The sequence below is a fragment of the Pollicipes pollicipes genome, unplaced genomic scaffold, assembly GCF_011947565.3.
Source record: "Pollicipes pollicipes isolate AB1234 unplaced genomic scaffold, Ppol_2.1 Scaffold_5724;HRSCAF=6776_pilon_pilon_pilon, whole genome shotgun sequence".
Classification (NCBI taxonomy): domain Eukaryota; kingdom Metazoa; phylum Arthropoda; class Thecostraca; order Pollicipedomorpha; family Pollicipedidae; genus Pollicipes; species Pollicipes pollicipes.
This window is the reverse complement of record NW_023596746.1, coordinates 43,138,974-43,157,669: the sequence shown is the minus strand read 5'-3', so window position 1 is coordinate 43,157,669 and position 18,696 is coordinate 43,138,974. Positions and strand designations below refer to the sequence as shown.

General features: G+C 53.6%; 1 protein-coding gene across 7 annotated transcripts in view; it reads left to right on the top strand.

Annotated features, from left to right (window-relative positions):
• The first annotated feature begins 7,860 nt into the window (after positions 1 to 7,860).
• LOC119102567 (endophilin-A) overlaps positions 7,861 to 18,696 on the top strand; it is a 36,100-nt gene continuing 25,264 nt past the window's right edge. For 4 of the 7 annotated variants that reach the window (XM_037225970.1, XM_037225965.1, XM_037225969.1 and 1 more), the window contains exons 1-3: positions 17,126 to 17,159; positions 17,557 to 17,681; positions 18,247 to 18,349. In XM_037225970.1, coding sequence (XP_037081865.1) covers positions 17,135 to 17,159; positions 17,557 to 17,681; positions 18,247 to 18,349 — 253 coding nt within the window. In that variant the 5' untranslated portion in view covers positions 17,126 to 17,134. Of the gene's footprint in view, positions 7,988 to 11,780; positions 11,818 to 17,125; positions 17,160 to 17,556; positions 17,682 to 18,246; positions 18,350 to 18,696 lie in introns of those variants that run through there. The other 3 variants (XM_037225966.1, XM_037225968.1, XM_037225967.1) reach the window with 3 other exon arrangements.

Here is an 18,696-nt window from a genome sequence, read left to right as displayed (position 1 = left end):
GTGACCGCCTGTCGCCCAGACCACTGGTACAATTACATCTGTAATCACCAAATGGCTCTGAGTGACATCGTGTGACCACCTGTCGCCCAGACCACTGGTACAATTACATTTGTAATCACCAAAGGGCTCTGAGTGACATCTGAGTGACATCGTGTGACCGCCTGTCGCCCTAGACCACTGGTACAATTACATTTGTAATCACCAAAGCAGTAGATTGGTCGACACACGTCTCCATATGTTACACACGTGCACAAGTGTCACGTTTGTGCCGTTTTGGCCGATCGGGCACCTAACCCGAACTGGAGGTCCTTACTGGACTTAGAGCAATTCAGTCGAAGTTGCGTCGCGCAATGCGTGCGTTGGGCCTGGCAAGTGACGAAACTGCACGACGAAAAGTGATGGTCGCTGCAGCTCTGATTTTTAAGCATACACGCACACGCGCTGTGTTTGTACCAGTTTGGGTGGTCTTGCACCTAATCAGCCGGGAGGTCCGTTGTTAGACTGGAGGCAATCATTGGGTGGCCGGCCACGAGCATCCCAGACCGCTGGCACCATGGCATGCTCAATCATCAAGGCGATAGGATGGTCGCCACATGTTTCCATGCGTCACATGCGTGCGCACGTGGCTAGTGCCGTTTTGGCCGGTCTGGCATCCAGCCTGAGGGGGAGGGGTCCCTTACTGGACTGTGAACAATCCAGCCGAAATTGTTCCTCATTTTGCTCGTGTTGGGCCCAGAAAGCGTTGAGAGGGCCGTTACAGCTCGGGCATTTTCACGCACATGCACACGAGCTACGGTTATAGCAGTAAAGGCCGTCTTGTATCTAACTTGACGGGATGTCCGCTACTGGACCAGGGGCAGGTATCGGCCGACCGGCCGCCAGCCGGTCAGACCGCTTGTTCAACGGCTCAGTAACTGCCGCTCACACCGTGTCAAGAGGTGAAAGTTTAGACTCGTAGGCAGTGATGAGTGGTAAGCGTTTGATGCACGCAGCGTCCGTTCATTGGCATTCCACCCCCGTTCGGATGTACCTTGCTGCCGGAACGCCGGGCACCCGCCACCTGGTGGCAGAAGAGCGTGAAGGAGGTCCGTTAGCAGACCTTCCACGTTAGCAGCTTATCCTCTGCACTTAACGGATGGTGACATATTTCTCAAGATCCTGGAGTGCAGGATATATCGCTATCATACCCGGCAGATGATTATGTTGTAAAAATGCAGAAGTTTCCCCAGGAATGTTTCCAAACCGCTTCCCCATACTCGCAGCTGACAACCAAACGACCGACCCTGCCACCTCTTAGGAAGCAACTTGCGATCAAGCGGGATTGGAATCCCAAAATGGTGAAGGTTTTCTTCCCCTGTCAAGCAAAACAAATTCATGAGATTCACCTGTGCACAGCCTTATTTCCGCTGACGGGGCTTTGAGTTACCTACCAGCACTGCTTAGTATCAGCGCGTGTAAACGCAGCGGCGTTGAGTACCAATCGTTACTTAACACTTTCCCCTCTTACTAATGGTTCGTACTAAATACTCCCGAGAAAGTGTTGTCCATTTGTTTCCAAGTCGCTAGAGACTTTTTTCTACATAATTCTTTGGATATCTTGTGGTTTTAAGAATTCCCGCTAGTTTTGCAGAGGCCTCAGCAATCTGGCCAAGCTGCGGTACTGGCATATTGGTTTTGGTGGCAAATTCACATCGGTGGGTGGAGGAGCGATTGTCCCGATTGCTCATCTATTTTACTATTCCCGCCATCTTCCAGCTCTAGAACATATTTTGCTTTTTCCGCCCCAATCCAGCTCTAGATGCCAATCTCTATCCAACGCGTTCAATACGATATCGATGTGCCTCGAACCAGATGTCCGTTAAGTTAGCAATTTATTCAGCGATTTATTCAGTGACGAGCTCCGATTTTTGTGAAAGAGTCTTTATGTCAACTTGTGGCATGATAACGCTAAAATGCCCACCAGTTTGTAATATCATGTGACCTTCAAGGTCAAAGGCTGTGTCAAAGGACGGGGAACTCGATATCACCCAAAAAGTACCGGCCGATTTTCAACTTGCCAATATCAGAACATTCACCCCAGAAAGAACTAGCGTCTGTCAGAAAGTCGTGACCTCTCAAGGTCAAACATGGGGTCAGGGGACGGGAACCCGAAATCAGGTCAAAAACTACCGGCCGATTTGAAAACTATCAGCATCAAAATATTCAAAAGCGCAAGAGCTACCGTCCGTCAAAAAGTCCCGACATCTCAAGGTCATCCTTCAAGGTCAAACGCGGACTCAAAGGACGGAGAACTCGATATCACCCAAAAATTACCAGCTGCTTTTCAACTTACAAACATCAGAATTTTCTGCACAGAAAAAAACTAGCGTCAATCAAAATGCCCTGACCTCTGCAAGGTCACCCTTAAAGATCAAGTTTCTAAGATTCCTTCAAGGCTAATATTAAGGTGAATACTTTGATGTTTGCGAGTTTAAATCGGCCCGTAATTTTTAGGGTGATATGGAGTTACCCATCCTTCTGGCCTGCGTTTGACCTTGAAGAATGGCTTGAGAAAATGACTTTGACATGTCAGTACCTTTTCACGGACGCTAGTTTTCTTGTGGTGAATATTCTGATAGTGGCTTGTTAAAATCGGCTGGTAATCTTTGGGTGATATGGAGTTTTCCGTCCTTCGAGCCTGGGACTGACCTTAAGCAATGACGTTGAGAGGTCAGGAATTTTTTATTGACGCTAGTCCTATCTGTGGTGAATATTCTGACCCTTGCAAGCTGAACATCGCCCGGTAATTTTCGGATGATATGGAGTTCCCTGCCCTTTGAGTCGGCGTTTGACCTCGAAGAATGATCTTGAGAGATCGGAACTTTTTCACGAACGCTAGTTTTTTCTATGGCAAATATTCTAACAGTTGCAAGTCTAAAACCGGCTGGTAATTTTTGGGTGATATGGAGTTCCCAGGAATTTGAGCCCGCGTTTGATCTTGAATAATGGCCTTGAGAGGTCAGAACTTGTCCACGAAAGCTAGTTCTATATGTGGTAAATATTTCTGACATTTGTAAGTTGAATGTGGGCCGGTAATATTTGGGTAATATGGAGTTCTCCGTCCTTTGAGTCCGCGTTTTGCCTTGAAAGGTTACTTTGAGATGTCAGGATTTTGCTTACGCACGCAAGCTCTTTCTGTGGTGAATATTCTGACATTTGCAAGCTGAAAATCGGTCCGTAATTTTTCGGTGATATAAAACTCCTTGTCCTTAAGGCCCAAGTACGACCTTGAGGAATGACCTTGAGAGGTCAGGACTTTTTGCCGGACGTTAATTGTTTCTGTGGTGAATGCTCTTATGTTTGTAAATTGAGAATCGGCCGGTAATTTTGGATGATATGGAGGTCCTCGTCCTTTGAGTTCGCGTTTGACCTTGAAAGGTGACCTCGAGATGCCAGATTTGTCTGACGGTTGCTAGTTCTTTCTGTGGTGAATATTCTGGCATTTGTAAGTTGATCATCGGTTGGTAATTTTTTTGTGATGCGGAGTTCTCCGTCCTTCGAGTCCGTGTTTGGCCTTGAAGGATGATCTTGAGGGGTCAAGACTGTTTGACGGACGCTAGTGTTTTGTGGTGAATATTCTGATGTTTGTAAGCTGAAAATCGGGGTGTAATTTGTGAGTGATATGGAGTTCTCCATCCTTCGAGTCCGCGTTTGACCTTGAAAAATGACGTTGAGAGGTCAAGACATCTTGACAGACGCCTAGCTCTTGCGCTTGTCAATATTTTGATGCCTATAGTTTTCAAGTTGGCCGGCAATTTTAGGGTGATATCGGGTTCCCCGTCCTTTGACCCAGCTTTTGACCCCAAAGTTCACATGGTATTGTAAAATGAGGGTCATTTTTGTTGTTTCCATGCCACAGTTGTCCTTCTGACCTTTTCCAGAGCAATCTGATCTCGTCGCTGAATAAATCGCTGAATAATGGTTAACTTCACGGATAATCGTACTAGGTGCTATCCTGTACCGCATTGCAGTTCAGGGCGTGTAGTTTATCGGTGGGATTTTTAGATTGATGTCTGATGATAAGAACAGACTGGTCTTAACATCACTGCGAAGTGCTACTGGAATCTGTTGGTGAAACTAGAAGGGTATACGTAGAGTAAGTTGGATCTCTATTTTTCGTGCTGCCGTAACTCCTAATACTGTCCAGAAAACATAAGGCTAAAAAAGATACGCCCAGATTAAACTTTGAACATTACAAATACATTTTGAAAGACATCTAGAACCAGTATTTTACGACGGTCGTTCTCGCGCGCGCGGCGCCTACCGTCTAGTATTACTTGCAATGACCAACGCTGTTCGGTTTTACGAGAACTGCAACCCAAACCATCGATGTCCTTGCTCCCGAGATTGGACGCGCAGGCTGAATCCTTTTGATGTCATTTGTTTCAACGTCGCTTCTGCAAAATAATGAACGTTCTGCGGCAAACATGGATGGCCTTAGGCGTTTTTTAAACTAATTTTGACACCCTCTACTCAATACTAATGAGACCCCTCATTTTTTTCCGGGAAATGGATTTTTAAGTAGACCATTACCGGACACAGTATTGTTCGCGGTCAAGGGCTGAAGGGCCATTCTGTCCCACCCCGGTGTGTTTTCCGGCTGTCATTCTGGTAACACGGGGCGGCGTCCCCTGGCCGATCTGGAAGCACTTAAAGGATGCCCAAAATCGCATTGGTCCACTTCTTGACGTGGAGGCCTTATGATCAGCTCGGTTGACTCCGAATCGACGCATGAATCCTTTTTGACGCAACAACATCCCTGGCCGCCGCAGGGGGTCCAATAATTGGCACATGCACTCCAGGATGGCTCAACGGGCCCATGCTGGAATGGAGTTGGAGGGCCCACCGTTGGGTACTGGGGGCCATGACTAGCGCAGCACCCTTCCGTTGTGTCAACATTAACACTCAATACAGGTTCGCACGCTTTCTTTTATTGTCAGAGTGCCCGACCAACGCAAGGGGCGCTCTGTCATTTGGAGTCCCGTCCCCGTGCCTGGTGAGCAAATATTCCACTGACCGACTCGAGGCCCTGTATTGGCACAGAGTACCCCGTTAGGCACCGTGGGCCCCGGAACGATACATGGGTTACAGCTAATGCAAATTACGGGCCCGGTCGTCTCCCTGCTTGGGAACTGGACCCCAAGAGCTATGACCGAACACGAAGTCGACTGTTCGGTGCGGGCGACCTCTGGCCGAAATAGAGGAATGTCTGCGTCGGGGGTCCCCAATCGGCACAAAAGGCACTCTAACTTACATTTGAGATCATAGCCCTGCGAGCGAGGGTCCTTAATGTGACCTACAGCCAGCTCTTTACACCCTTCAACCTTCCAATTGGGCCTTAATTTTTGGTCTCCAGAGGCCCTTTGGGCCCTTTCGGGCCCCTCTCAAACATTGCACCCTGCCAACTCGGGGTCACTTGTCAAAACAGGACCCCTGCTAGCAGCTGTGATCCCCAACAGACACAGGAACCCGTCATTGTGTCAGGGATTCCAAGCATTGCAAATTGCCGGCCCCGCCTCGTTCCCACTTGCGAAACGGGCCCAAGGTCCAGACGGACATGGAACCGACTGTTTGGCTTCGTATCAAGACCGTGTATAAAAGGGACAGATGACTTTAGTAAAAGAGCCCTGCTAGAAGTATCCGACGGTATCCGAAGTAATCTTGGTTCTGAACAAAGTTAAGCACTCTGAGGCCAAAAACAGGTTAACGTGAATGCAAATTTATGACCTTATTTCGATCTAAGATCTGCGTTTACGATGTCTCTGTACAACCCAGAAAAATTCCGGTACAGTCCATGAGTGCTATCAGCTAAGGAAGAGTCCACTGAAACACTATAAAATGAATAGCATCGGTGTGGTTCCTTCCGTTTATCGACTTCAAAATACAAACAGCATTGCATCTACTAGTCATTCCTGGCTTTTGAGAAGGACAGGGCTCCCCTCGGAATCAAGTGGGACGTATCCGATGACTTCTTTTGGTGGTGGGGGGGGGGGGAGGGCACAGGGGGGGGGGGGGGGAGGTTGGGTCGGCGCTGTGTCCCACTCCACAGTTACCAAGACTCTGGCTGCGGCTCTGCGTCGGCACGCTCGTTGAGCACCGAGTATGCGTATGTAGATATCGTCCCACGGCAACGGAAAGGCCAGCTCAACTAGCAGCGTTGTTGCAACCAACCTGCATGACGCACAGCATTGATATGACGGGTGTGCCATTTTTCACACGCTCGAAGTGCAACGGGTGAGGGATGCTTTCCTTTCAGAAGTACAACAGCTTGGAATAGTGTCCCGCAGACGTATAGCGGGCTTGCATTTCGTGTTTATTGAAAAGAGTGAGGAAAGGAATTCTTAGCAGGGGGCATCAGCCTAAGCTTATTTGCGGAAATGTTGAAAGCCATGCTCTTAACTTATGGGTGAAATAGATATTAATAGCAATGCACATAAAATCGCTAACATTGACTGTTCACTTAAATGCATATGCTTTATCGATAACATTTTGGTGCATTAAGAACATGCACATAAATGGGCTGCGTTAGCCACGTATCTTGTGGACACTGGACGATTCTTGTGAACGGATGAATACAAACAAAAAAATCCAAAGTACATGATGGTAAGTTATACGCCAACTCATTTTTCGAGTTTGCAGGAGGGAACTGTAACTGCATTCCTTCAACTTCACAAAACAAGGTCTCTATAGAAAGCAAATGCAATCTGCGGGGCTTCCATGCATGGTTGCTGACGCACATGCCCTTTACAAATATGTGTAGGCACAGTATATATATACACACTATATATATATATATATATATATATATATATATATATATATATATTTAACTCATCACCAGAACATTAGACCTGAAGTGCTTAAAGTCTTTGGCCCTGTCCCCTTATGACGACTTCCACGAATCTGGCCTCCCATCATTTTCAGAAATCGACACCCATGCCTTAGGCCCATGCCGACACGGAGCCGACTGTGCGGTACTGGTGGAGCCTGACCGGTATATAGGCTCATATAGACTCAGATGATCTCCGATCAGCGCAAAAGCGCTCTTAACTGTCATTTCAGGGCCTATCCCAGCAGGCCGGGGCTCCGAAATAAGGCTCCGACCGGTTTTTCGTGCCCTTAAGCCCTCCAATAGGGCCCTTGGGAATGGGCCCTCAGGCCCACGCCGACACCGCGCCGATTGTGCGTCGTTGGTGGTGCCTGACCGAAAGCATCGACTCAGGCAGCCTCAGATCAGCGCGCAGGGCCTCTCTGGCTGGCATCTGAGTGCCCAGCTCTGGGGCGCCCCTGAATACTTACCTCCGGCCGGCCTTTCGGGCTCTTCGGGCCGTCAAATCAGGCCCTTACAAGGTCTTGAGGGGCCCGAAGGACCCTTGAAACCATAACTGGTGGTGCTGGAGGCTAATGTTGATCCTGTAGGGTCTCTGAAGTGTGAATATTTGCCATACTGGGGTTGACTGCGAGGAAATAAAGAACTTCCTCCTTACCCGCTTCAACCTCCGCCCCTCGCCTTGCACAATGGGAAATGCAATCAAGTATAGCATCGTTTCCATTCAAAGGACCCGTTGAATCATTTGCTTTGGCCCCAAAAACTGTCCCTACGCGACATTTTGACTTTTTCAGAGGATGAATAAACGTTAATCTATAATGCACCATATTTGCATGCAGTACGCTCCAGCATTTAGTAGCATTTTGCATTCCGAGTTGGCAGCAAACTGGCAGCATTTCCAGTGATTCCCAGCTAACAGAACTCCCAACATGATCTTGAGATATTTTTTCAAAAAAGTATCTAGCGACTTAGAAAGCAAATGCACGCGTGCAGCCAGCGAAGTTTTACCTCCACAGGCGTTGCAGGTATCAAAAGTGACATTTTACCACTGAGTAAGGGCGTTTGGGTCATATTTCTCGATGTTATGTTAATCATGAGTTAAAGAATCAGTAGCCTCTGGTAAGTTGTAGCTTCGGCTTGTGGGATGTCTTCTGGAAGGTTTTGTGGGACATTTTCCTTATCCTGTCATGCAGGATCCATTCAGAACAAGCAACTTAATTGATTATAGATGTGCCCAGAGACCACGCCGTCAACTGGGTGTCAAACGTTAGCCTTCTACACACAAGCTAGGAAGATTATCACTTGTCATTTTGTATCCTTGTGAGCCAATATTCAATGAAATCCACATGCCACCCTTAGGTTGTGCTAACCAGTATATATGCTAGACAAAACGTACAAAATAGACTCCTCACAATGGCTATGACTGATCATGACCCTGACAATGACTAATGTACACATTAGGCACAACATGATAGAAGCTTGTTGTAGCTTGCTCAGCTCAGTAATTCACTCACAAAACATGTGCTGTTTTGCAGTGAGGCTGAAGCTCTTTTTTAATTTATGACCAAGTATGATCTATGGAACATGCATGTCACATACTACATGGCTGCAGAAAGATACTTATTTTGTGATGATACTAATCCAACTCATGTATATATCCAGGTGGCTTATAGTGAAGAGAGAATGAATATTTGCAGACAATATACACACTATATATACCCATTCACATATAAATACAGCTTTTCAAATTTATGGCATGTCTTTGCTTAAAATGGCTGAATCTGTAAACTGATTCAAGGCTAAAATGTTCTCTTTCATCTGACAGACTGACATGTGTAATTTTAATATTTCAATACTATTTGGTTTGAATATCATGATAAGTGAAAATGAACACATAATTTAACAGAAATCTTGGAATGTTGTAGCATTCAACCTGACCTGTGGCATTGCATTACTTTGCAGGTCAGTGAAATCACATGAGCTGGGATCTTACAACTGCAGTGTATATGAGATCCTCAAGGATGGGTCTTAAACTCCCTTTAGATGCTGAGCCAGGAAAGGGCAATCAGATTCAACTGCTCTGTTCCTCAACTATCTGCTATTAATGTTTTAATGCAGGTCTCCAAAGTTCTTGTAGGGCTCTGCACCATCCCCAGTCCAATGCAATTTAGTTATATTTGTAGCAAATGGCCAGACAAACTGCTCTGGCAAGACAGACAAGTTTTTTCTTAGATTCTTTCTACAGAGCACATATATCTATGTTCTTGCTGCTTCCCATTAAACACTTTTTACCTACATTGTTACATATTTTTGGGAAGAGGGTGGCTATCTGCTTGCCCCACTATCATCCTCCTGAGGCATGAGGCTGGACATTATTAAATGGTGAGGTTGCAGTTGTTTGCCCTATTCAGTCAATTGTTGGTCATCAAAGGCTATTATATAAAGGTTAAGGCAGAACCTTTCCTCCATTTTTTGGTTTTATTTTTTGGGTTGCACAGAAACAAGCCAAACTGAATGTTGGAAAAAGGCCAGTGGAGAACAGGTCCACATGGGACATAAGTCTACTCATTGTCAGGTACTTATTTTTCCAGTGTATGCTTTACAGTCTTCCCAATACATGTGCTTGACAGCCCGCTTATGTTTGTGACATAGAGCTCTTTTATTTCTCATATCAGACTGGCATAGTTTGGTTCCACATACCATACATTTGGATCCCACATGACAGTTCTAACAGTGTATTTATGAGCTCTACCTTGGTATGTGCTGCTTCAGCACAAAAGGATTGATGACTGGTTAATGTATGGCTATGACAGCATGGCACAGGTGCAACATCTAACAAAAGAACACAATTCACCAGCACACTGCTGGCACTAGTCTGTGTTGCATGGACACCAACCTACCCACCATGGGTGTCATTGGCTCCAACCTACAACTGGCACAGCTACAGTTTCTCTTTCGATTGTAGTAGTTGTAGCTCAAACAGGACCATTCTGGTACAGCAGTAGCTGATTTTGCACGGCCACCAGAGCCAGCCACGGCGCTGCAATCTCACAACTCCCATCATGGGCACCACAAGGAATGGTTTGGAGTCAAAGGTGGTGGCTTGGAGTCAAGGGTGGTGTGCTAGAATCAAAGGTGGTGGGCTGGAGTCAAGGGTGGTGGGCTGGAATCAAAGGTGGTGGGACTGGAGTCAATGGTGGTGGGCTGGAATCAAATGTAGTGGGCTGGAGTCAAGGGTGGTGGGCTGGAGTCGAGGTGGCGTCACGGGCGCTGACAAGGTCTCAGTGGTGGGCAAAAGAAGGGGGCGCATATGAACGCACCGACGGGTGCTTGAAAGGACGACGGTAATCATTGGTCCAGTACCACCACGGATCTACGGATAGCAAGTTTCCAACTGTTCAGTGTGCTCCCCCCCCCCAAAAAAAAATCGTTCAGCGCCTCAGAGGCGTTTACATGTGTGTAACACAGATGAGTCGGTGTTCGGATGTCGTTGCGTGGTTCTGGAGACGACGAACGAACGTCACAAATCAGGACGAGTGGGTGGTTAGCTAAAAAGTTTGGCAAGGCTGTCAGATAAGTTTTTGTTTCGAATGGGCTGCAGTCACAAGAATGTCGAATTGGGTGCCAACTTCCAACTCGTAAGTAGCGAGTGGTTAGCGCGTCTCACTGGAGATCGAGGCCGCTCGGCTTCCACCGGGCCTTGCACGGTCGGCGTGTTTGGCTCAGTCATTGACAGGTGATGTAAATAATGATATTACAGAGGTTCTGTATGTTGACAAAAGGACCGAAGCCCAATATATATATATACCACGATGGTGCCAGTATAGGTCGTGCAGGACGTAGGTGGTACGCACATCCAGTGACCAGTGACGAAAGCTCCGGCCAGAGAGGGGACCGGTGGACCTGTTGGAGCACATGCCAGCGCCGGTCGTTTCCGGACCGCGGTGCGCCACCGCGGTGACGACGGTAGAGGTCAGCACGTGTCCGAGAGAGATCGTTGGCGGCGTCAGAGGCTAGAGTCCGAGAACGGCCGGCCGGCTGCGTGAGAGGTTTTTTTTGCGTGTCCGAGAACAGTCGCCGGCGTGGGAAGGCGGCCTCCGAGAGAAGAGGCCTCCCAGATCCTCCGGTATTGGCGGATTCGGGGGCAGACCGGAATCTTCTGGGTACTGTTTCGATATTTGAGGCCAGTTGAGAAGCAGCGGGTAAAAAGCTTCGCTCCGTACCCTGTCAGACAGCATCATGTGACCCGTCGGAGGGGTCCAGACAGCACTCCGTGACCCGTCGGAGGGGCCAGACAGTACCCTCCTGACTCATCGGGAAAGGTCAGGCTGTATCCCTTTGACCTGCTGGACGTGCCAGACAGTACCCCGTGACCCGCCGGAAGAGTTCAGCCGGTTCCCCGTGAGCCGCCGGGAGAGGTCAGACAGTACCCTGTGATCCGCCGGGAGAGGTCAGGCAATACCCCGTGACCCACCGGAAGAAGTCAGGCAGTACCCCGTGACCTGCCGGAAGAGGTCAGACAGTGCTCCGTGACCCATCGAGACAGGTCAGACAGTGCCCCGTGACCCGCCGGAAGAGGTCAGACAGTGCCCCGTGACCCGCCGGAAGAGGTCAGACAGTACCCCGTGACCCGCCGGGGGAGGTCAGACAGTACCCCGTGATCCGCCGGGGAGGTCGGACAGTACCCCATCACCTGTCGGGAGAGGTCAGCCGGTACCTCGTGACCCGTTGGCGGGGTCAGACGGCTGGTGACCGGCCGGGCCGATCCGGTCCGTCCGGAGCGCCGCGCAGCCGGGGCCTATCGATCGGCGGCCGCGGCGCCGCTCCCGACACACCGACGCGCTGTCGGGGCCGCTGTCGCCGTCGACGCGCGCTGAGGGACGGCTGACGGCCGCGCTGCGCCGATCAGCACGGCCCCAGCGGGCGGCGGCGGACGCGGCGGCAAGCAGGTCAGTGTGGTCGTGGCACGTGCGGCTCGCGATGCCCCCGAGGGGGGCGGGGAGGGGCGGCGCCACCGGCGGGGCTCCGGGTGCCCCGGCGCCGGTCAGCGGGCCTGTACGGGACGTGCTGGTCGCCGGCAGCCTCGGTCGGCCGTTCGTGGCAGCTGTGAGGTGCCGGTCAGCGGGCCTGTACGGGACGTGCTGGTCGCCGGCAATCCTCGGCCGATCGTTCGTGGCAGCTGTAAGGTGCCGGCGACCGGTGCCACCGTTTGTGCTCTGCGGCAGCTGCGAAGCCAGCGGATTACCGGCGGTGCCTTTTGGTGGCCTGTGGTAACCATGAGACTAATGAGTTGTGGTAACCGCGAGACACGTCGGTTACGGCGAATGTAGAGCCCGTCGCTTGTTGCAGAGACCCGCGCTTTGGAGGGAGTGATGGGGAGGGGGGGGGGGGGGGGGCTGGTTTCTGTGCTGAACAGCGAGGAGGCGCAGAGGGTCTGCGCCATACAAGCACAGCACTTCTCGGGAGGCCGAACGTGCAGATGGTACAATAGCTCAGTAGGGTGTAAGTAGACTATGATCGCATTCCCTTCGTTAGCCTTGGAGTGACAAATGACGCGAGCGGGTATGCTATATTCCTCAGCGATGAGAGCTGGTAGCTCACGTGGGTCTCCCATCGTAGGCGTTTTCGAGGAGGACAGGCACCGCCTCTACTGATTTTATATGCTTATTCGCGCGTACATGTATTCATCTTTTCGCGAACTATCGCCTATACGGCGGATATCCAACTGGCCCGCCACCGCCGCCGTAGTCGGGACGCTGTCCGCCACGGCTTGCTACAGCCGACCCTGTCCGCCACGGCTTGCGACAAGCCGATCCCTGTCCGCCACGGCTTTCGACAACTGACCCTGTCCGCCACGGCTTTCGACAACTGACCCTGTCCGCCACGGCTTTCGACAACTAATTCTGTCCGCCACGGCTTGCAACAACTGACCCTGTGTGCCACGGCTTGCTACAGCCGACCCTGTCCGCCACGGCTTGCGACAGCCGACCCTGTCCGCCACGGCTTACGACAGCCGGCCATGTCCGCCACGGCTTTCGACAACTAACCCTGTCCGCCACGGCTTTCGACAACTGACCCTGTCCGCCACGGCTTGCGACAGCGAACCCTGTCCGCCACGGCTTTCGACAACTGACCCTGTCCGCCACGGCTTTCGACAACTAGCCCTGTCCGCCACGGCTTTCGACAACTGACCCTGTCCGCCACGGCTTGCGACAACTTACCCTGTCCGCCACGGCTTTCGACAACTGACCCTGTCCGCCACGGCTTGCAACAACTGACCCTGTGTGCCACGGCTTGCAACAACTGACCCTGTGTGCCACGGCTTGCTACAGCCGACCCTGTCCGCCACGGCTTACGACAGCCGACCATGTCTGCCACAGCTTTCGACAACTGACCCTGTCCGCCACGGCTTGCTACAGCCGACCCTGTCCGCCACAGCTTGCGACAACTGACCCTGTCCGCCACGGCTTGCTACAGCCGACCCTGTCCGCCACGGCTTGCGACAACTGACCCTGTCCGCCACGGCTTGCGACAACTGACCCTGTCCGCCACGGCTTTCGACAACTGACCCTATCCGCCACAGCTTGCGACAGCCGAATCTGTCCGTCACGGCTTTCGACAACTGACCCTGTCCGCCACGGCTGTCGACAACTGACCCTGTCCGCCACGGCTTGCAACAACTGACCCTGTCCGCCACGGCTTGCAACAACTGACCCTGTCTGCGACGGCTTGCGACAGCCGACGGTGTCAGCCACGGCTTGCTACAGCCGACCCTGTCCGCCACGGCTTGCGATAACTGATCCTGTCCGCTCACTCCCCTCGTACATAGGTCGCCTGTGCTCAAAAAAGGCAGAAGCCGTCTTTTTTGGTAGCTTTTTGGAGGCTTTATGTTTGTCTGTGTCGCCGTCTTCTGGTGTCGATTTCTGCTCCCCTCCCCGGTGGGCTGACCGGGGGCGCCGGCCTGGGTTGCAGACGCGCGGCACAAAAAGCGCCGGCTCGGCGGGAGGACCACCTGTTCTTCGACGCTCCTCGGTCCCTTGGCCGCGTGACGGAGGGATGGGGAGGGGGGAGTGGCTCCGTGTAGCCAGCCGGACGTTTGCTGTCGGCGTGGTGTCGGGATCGACATCCACCCTCAATGAGAATCGATGTTTGATACTGGCCAAACATACGTGTGGTGCAAGGAAGATATGCCTATTGGCGATAATCCCAACATAAGATGCTGCGCAAGGTGTTTAGGAAAAATATCCGAAGTATGAGTGGATACCTGGGTGACATTGGCTCAGGCTCGTGAACACAAAATAATGTATCCTGTATGAGTTTTGCAGCCTTTTTGGTCGTGCTGGCGCCGGCCTATGCCTGTGTAGCACACAATTCAATATATCTTCCTAGATTTGCAGCGTTTTTGCCCTTGCCTGTGTCGTGACGTGACCGCACGTGTCTTCACGTTGCGTAAAATTGAACGTGGTCAAGGTGAAAAATCGTGTGTTTTGCACAATGCCCCGTATATGAAACACACGATGATGCCCACCGCGTCAGCCGCGTTGTGTCAGTCGTGCATACTACAGCGACGCTAACGCCACTTGAGTTCAAGCAGCTAAACGCAGGTGAGGCTTAGGCTCTACATTTGCAGCGAATGTACGGAAATGCACGCCTGGAATTTAACTTATTTTCGTTACGCCCGTGCTCCCATCCTGAAATGTTCTGAAGTTCGCCGCGTTTTGGGCATAGGCATCGAACAATTTCCAGCGGTGCTTCAGCGCTGGTTAATTGCCTGGCGGTAATCAACCGCCGTCGCCGCCACGTTTGTGCCATCGATTCGATGGACCTGTGCCGGCTCCGACATGGCTGCCCCCGCTGGAGCACCGGTGAAGGGGCGTTCGTCAGCGGCCGCTGCCCGCGCGGCTGCGGCTGCGGTCGAGACGGGCCGTCGCGGCCCGCGCAGCGCTTGAGGGCGGGCTTACGCGTGGAAATCACTCGATGTCGGTCTCGTGGCTCGTACTGGACGCTCCCGCGCCCCGCTCCGCCCATTCCATGCCGAGACGTCTCTCGTACAGAGAACGGCGATGACCTACGTGAGCTGGTGATCCGGGAGAGGAGCGCCGTGCGGTACTAGGAAAGTCCCTGCAACGAGGGTGCAGTTCTTCGGACACAACGCCCACAGTCGCGCACTATGTCGCTGTTTAGGGGATTGTTCGCGTGATGTCGAGTCTGGTAAAGTGTTGCAGTCTCTGCGTTGTAGATTTTCCAGTCATCTTTTCATCATGATGCCATGTCTGACCATCAAGACTTAGCAGGGTGACCTGTTTGATACACCTGCTTGGTTTGCGGCCCTGCATAAGGTGATAACTAGGCGTACTGCATGACCTGCAGTCGATGCGCCCAAACACTCAAATCATCATCATTATCATCATGTCTTGAAGCCGACCCTGGCGACGGGCCGGGTCGGTCGCAGCTACCCGGCTGTGACCACGTCCCCTGGTGGACGAGCATAGCCTCTGCACGAGCCTGCTGCTTCTTGACAAGGGGTTAAGACAAGCGCCATCCCCCCCCCCCGCTGAAGTCACGCGCCGTGACGCATTTGTCGTCACCACTGGCCGCTCCGCGGCGAGACGCCGCCGTAGATGGCGACCCAGCCGCGGTCCGCGCATGGCCGGGGGCGCTCCGCCCAACGGCTGTCCCCGTCTCATGGCACACTGTCGCTTGCAGACGGGGAGCACCGACGCCGGCGGTGCTCCGCCCGGGGGCTGTCCTCGTCTCATGGCTCACTGTCGCTGGCAGACTGGGGAGCGCCGACGGCTGTCTTCGTCTCATGGCTCACTGTCGTCGGCAGACGGAGGAGCGCCGACGGCTGTCCTCGTCTCATGGCTCACTGTCGCTGGCAGACTGGGGAGCGCCGACGGCTGTCTTCGTCTCATGGCTCACTGTCGTCGGCAGACGGAGGAGCGCCGACGGCTGTCCTCGCCTCATGGCTCACTGTCGTTGGCAGACTGGGGAGCGCCGACGGCTGTCCTCGTCTCATGGCTCACTGTCGTCGGCAGACGGAGGAGCGCCGACGGCTGTCCTCGTCTCATGGCTCACTGTCGCTGGCAGACTGGGGAGCGCCGACGCCGGCGGTGCTCCGCCCGACGGCTGTCCTCGTCTCATGGCTCACTGTCGCTGGCAGACGGGGAGCGCCGACGCCGGCGGTGCTCCGCCCGACGGCTGTCCTCGTCTCATGGCTCACTGTCGCTGGCAGACGGGGAGCGCCGACGCCGGCGGTGCTCCGCCCGACGGCTGTCCTCGTCTCATGGCTCACTGTCGCTGGCAGACGGGGAGCGCCGACGCCGGCGGTGCTCCGCCCGACGGCTGTCCTCGTCTCATGGCTCACTGTCGCTGGCAGACGGGAGAGCGCCGACGCCGGCGGTGCTCCGCCCGGGGGATGTCCTCGTCTCACGGCTCACTGTCGCTGGCAGACGGGGAGCGCCGACGCCGGTGGTGCTCCGCCCGGGGGCTGTCCTCGTCTCATGGCTCACTGTCGCTGGCAGACGGGGAGCGCCGACTCCGGCGGTGCTCCGCCCGGGGGCTGTCCTCGTCTCATGGCTCACTGTCGCTGGCAGACTGGGGAGCGCCGACGCCGGCGGTGCTCCGCCCGGGGGCTGTCCTCGTCTCATGGCTCACTGTCGCTTGCAGACGGGGGAGCGCCGACGGCTGTCCTCGTCTCATGGCTCACTGTCGCTGGCAGACGGGGGAGCGCCGACGCCGGCGGGGCCTCGTTAGCCGCGACCGCTGCCGGCGTCGCGTGACCGGGCTAGCGCGCCGCCCGTCGGCAGCGGACTGTTGTTTTTCGTTTCTACGCAGTGGAGTCTTGTGGTTTGTGTAGAGGCCCGGATCCATTCCTTCTCCGTCCGAACTTAATGGCGTTCTCGGCGCGCAGTGGGAGAACTTGAAAGTCTCTTCCGCTTATGACGCTCAGCATGCAGGAGCTGTCGCGCACGAATGCGGCATCCGCCGCAGGTGTCCATGGTCTCAGCCAGCTGGCCGCTCGGCGTGTCGCCACTGGCGCTCATTCCGTGGTCCGACCAGCGCTGCGTGCCCCTGCCCGCCCCGGCAGACCGCAGCGGGCCCAACGCCGGTCCAGGGCGGCGTCACCGCCGGCACGACCTCCTCGAAGGTCCCCGCCGGCGCCGCTGGACCGCCGCCAGCCCCCTCCCCACCAGCCGTGCCGTCGCGTCGGGGCCGACAGTTAGTGGCAGCGTGCGACGGCGGACGGCGGCGAAGACGGGCGACATGGCGGCGGCCGTCCTGCGCAAAGGTCGGGAGGTCATCCGCGGCCGGCTGATTGGGCGAGGCGCTAGGGATGCTCTGACAGAAGGGTCTGACTGAGCGGACAGGAGTGGAGACGACGCCCCGGGGGGAGGTCGTTGACATTTTATGAACGGTTAGATCCATGTCCCGTGTCACCCAGATACCTCGTCCTTTGACTGTACGTATTTTAGCATATCGTTTCCACCTGGCCGAACATTTCTACCCAAAGCAAATTGCTTGATTATACCAGCCGTTTTTGCCATTGAATGAGCTCTGTAGCATGCCGATGCAGTGCACCAAGACGATACGTTTAATGACCTGCGCTGGTCATGAAGCCAGCGCGCCAGATATCGCCGCTGCGCTCCTAGTTGTGTCCGCTGTCAGCGCAGGCTGTCCTGTCCCAGGTCCCACCAAGATGGCGTTCGCCGGATTCAAGAAGCAGATCAACAAAGCCAATCAGTATGTCACCGAGAAGATGGGCGGTGCTGAGGGCACCAAGCTGGACGACGAGTTCACGGAAATGGAGCGCGTGAGTGAGCTGGCCCCCCCTGAGAGCTCACCTGGTTGTGAGGGAGCTGCCCCCCCCCCCCCCCCCTGAGAGCGCGCCTGGTTGTGAGTGAGCTGACCCCCCTGAGAGCGCGCCTGGTCGCGCACCCGATGCAGGTCTAGAAATAATACGGGCCGTGGGTGGCAGAGTTGTTTAGTGGCTTAACCTGCCGCGGAACAGGCGGCCATATCGAGTCAGGATTGATGTGTACCGGAAACGAGTTGTCGTTGGACAAAGTTCGCCAGGAGGACTGCGACTTGCATTATGTTGATAGTTCGTCTGATAGGCAATTTTCTCTCCTATACGGGTATCGTAGACCCGAATTTATAAGAGCATGTAATGTTACGAAAATAATCATAATACATATACGTTTTTGTTCATTTTTAGATTCTTGTGCCTCTTTTTCGTTGGTAGTTTTGCAATAAGTTTGTCATTTTGGCGAATGTCCGTATTTAAAGCGACTGGAGCCTTTTGTTCTTGAGCAGAGAATGTCTAGCACGGGTTTTATCGTGTAATCACAGCACATAACAGCATCGCCCACTTGCAGAAAACGGACATCACTTGCGAGCTGGTGGAAGAGCTGCAGATTAAGACGAAGGAGTTCCTACACCCGAATCCCGCGTCCCGGGCCAAAATGTCCGCCGTAAAGGGTGAGTATTGTTGGCGGACTCTAGGGCTTTTCTGCCACTCGCCTTGGCTGCAGGGCGAACGAGGATACAGCGTCGTTCTGTACACATTGCTCGGCGTAAGGACATGTGCACACTCGCGTGGCCCGTTAGAGGTGGCCGTTTGAGAGCCGCCGGCCGCCATCGGTGGCCTCGGCGCCGGCGGCGGCCTTTGCGGCTCCGGGAGCTGTCCTCCATGGAATGGGACTGCGGGTCCTCACCAGGCGGTGTGGCGCCGGCGATGGCCTGTACGGCTTCCTGAGCTGCCCTCCCTGGAGTGGGACTGCGGGTCCTCACCAGGCGGAGCGGCGCCGACGGCGGCCTGTACGGCC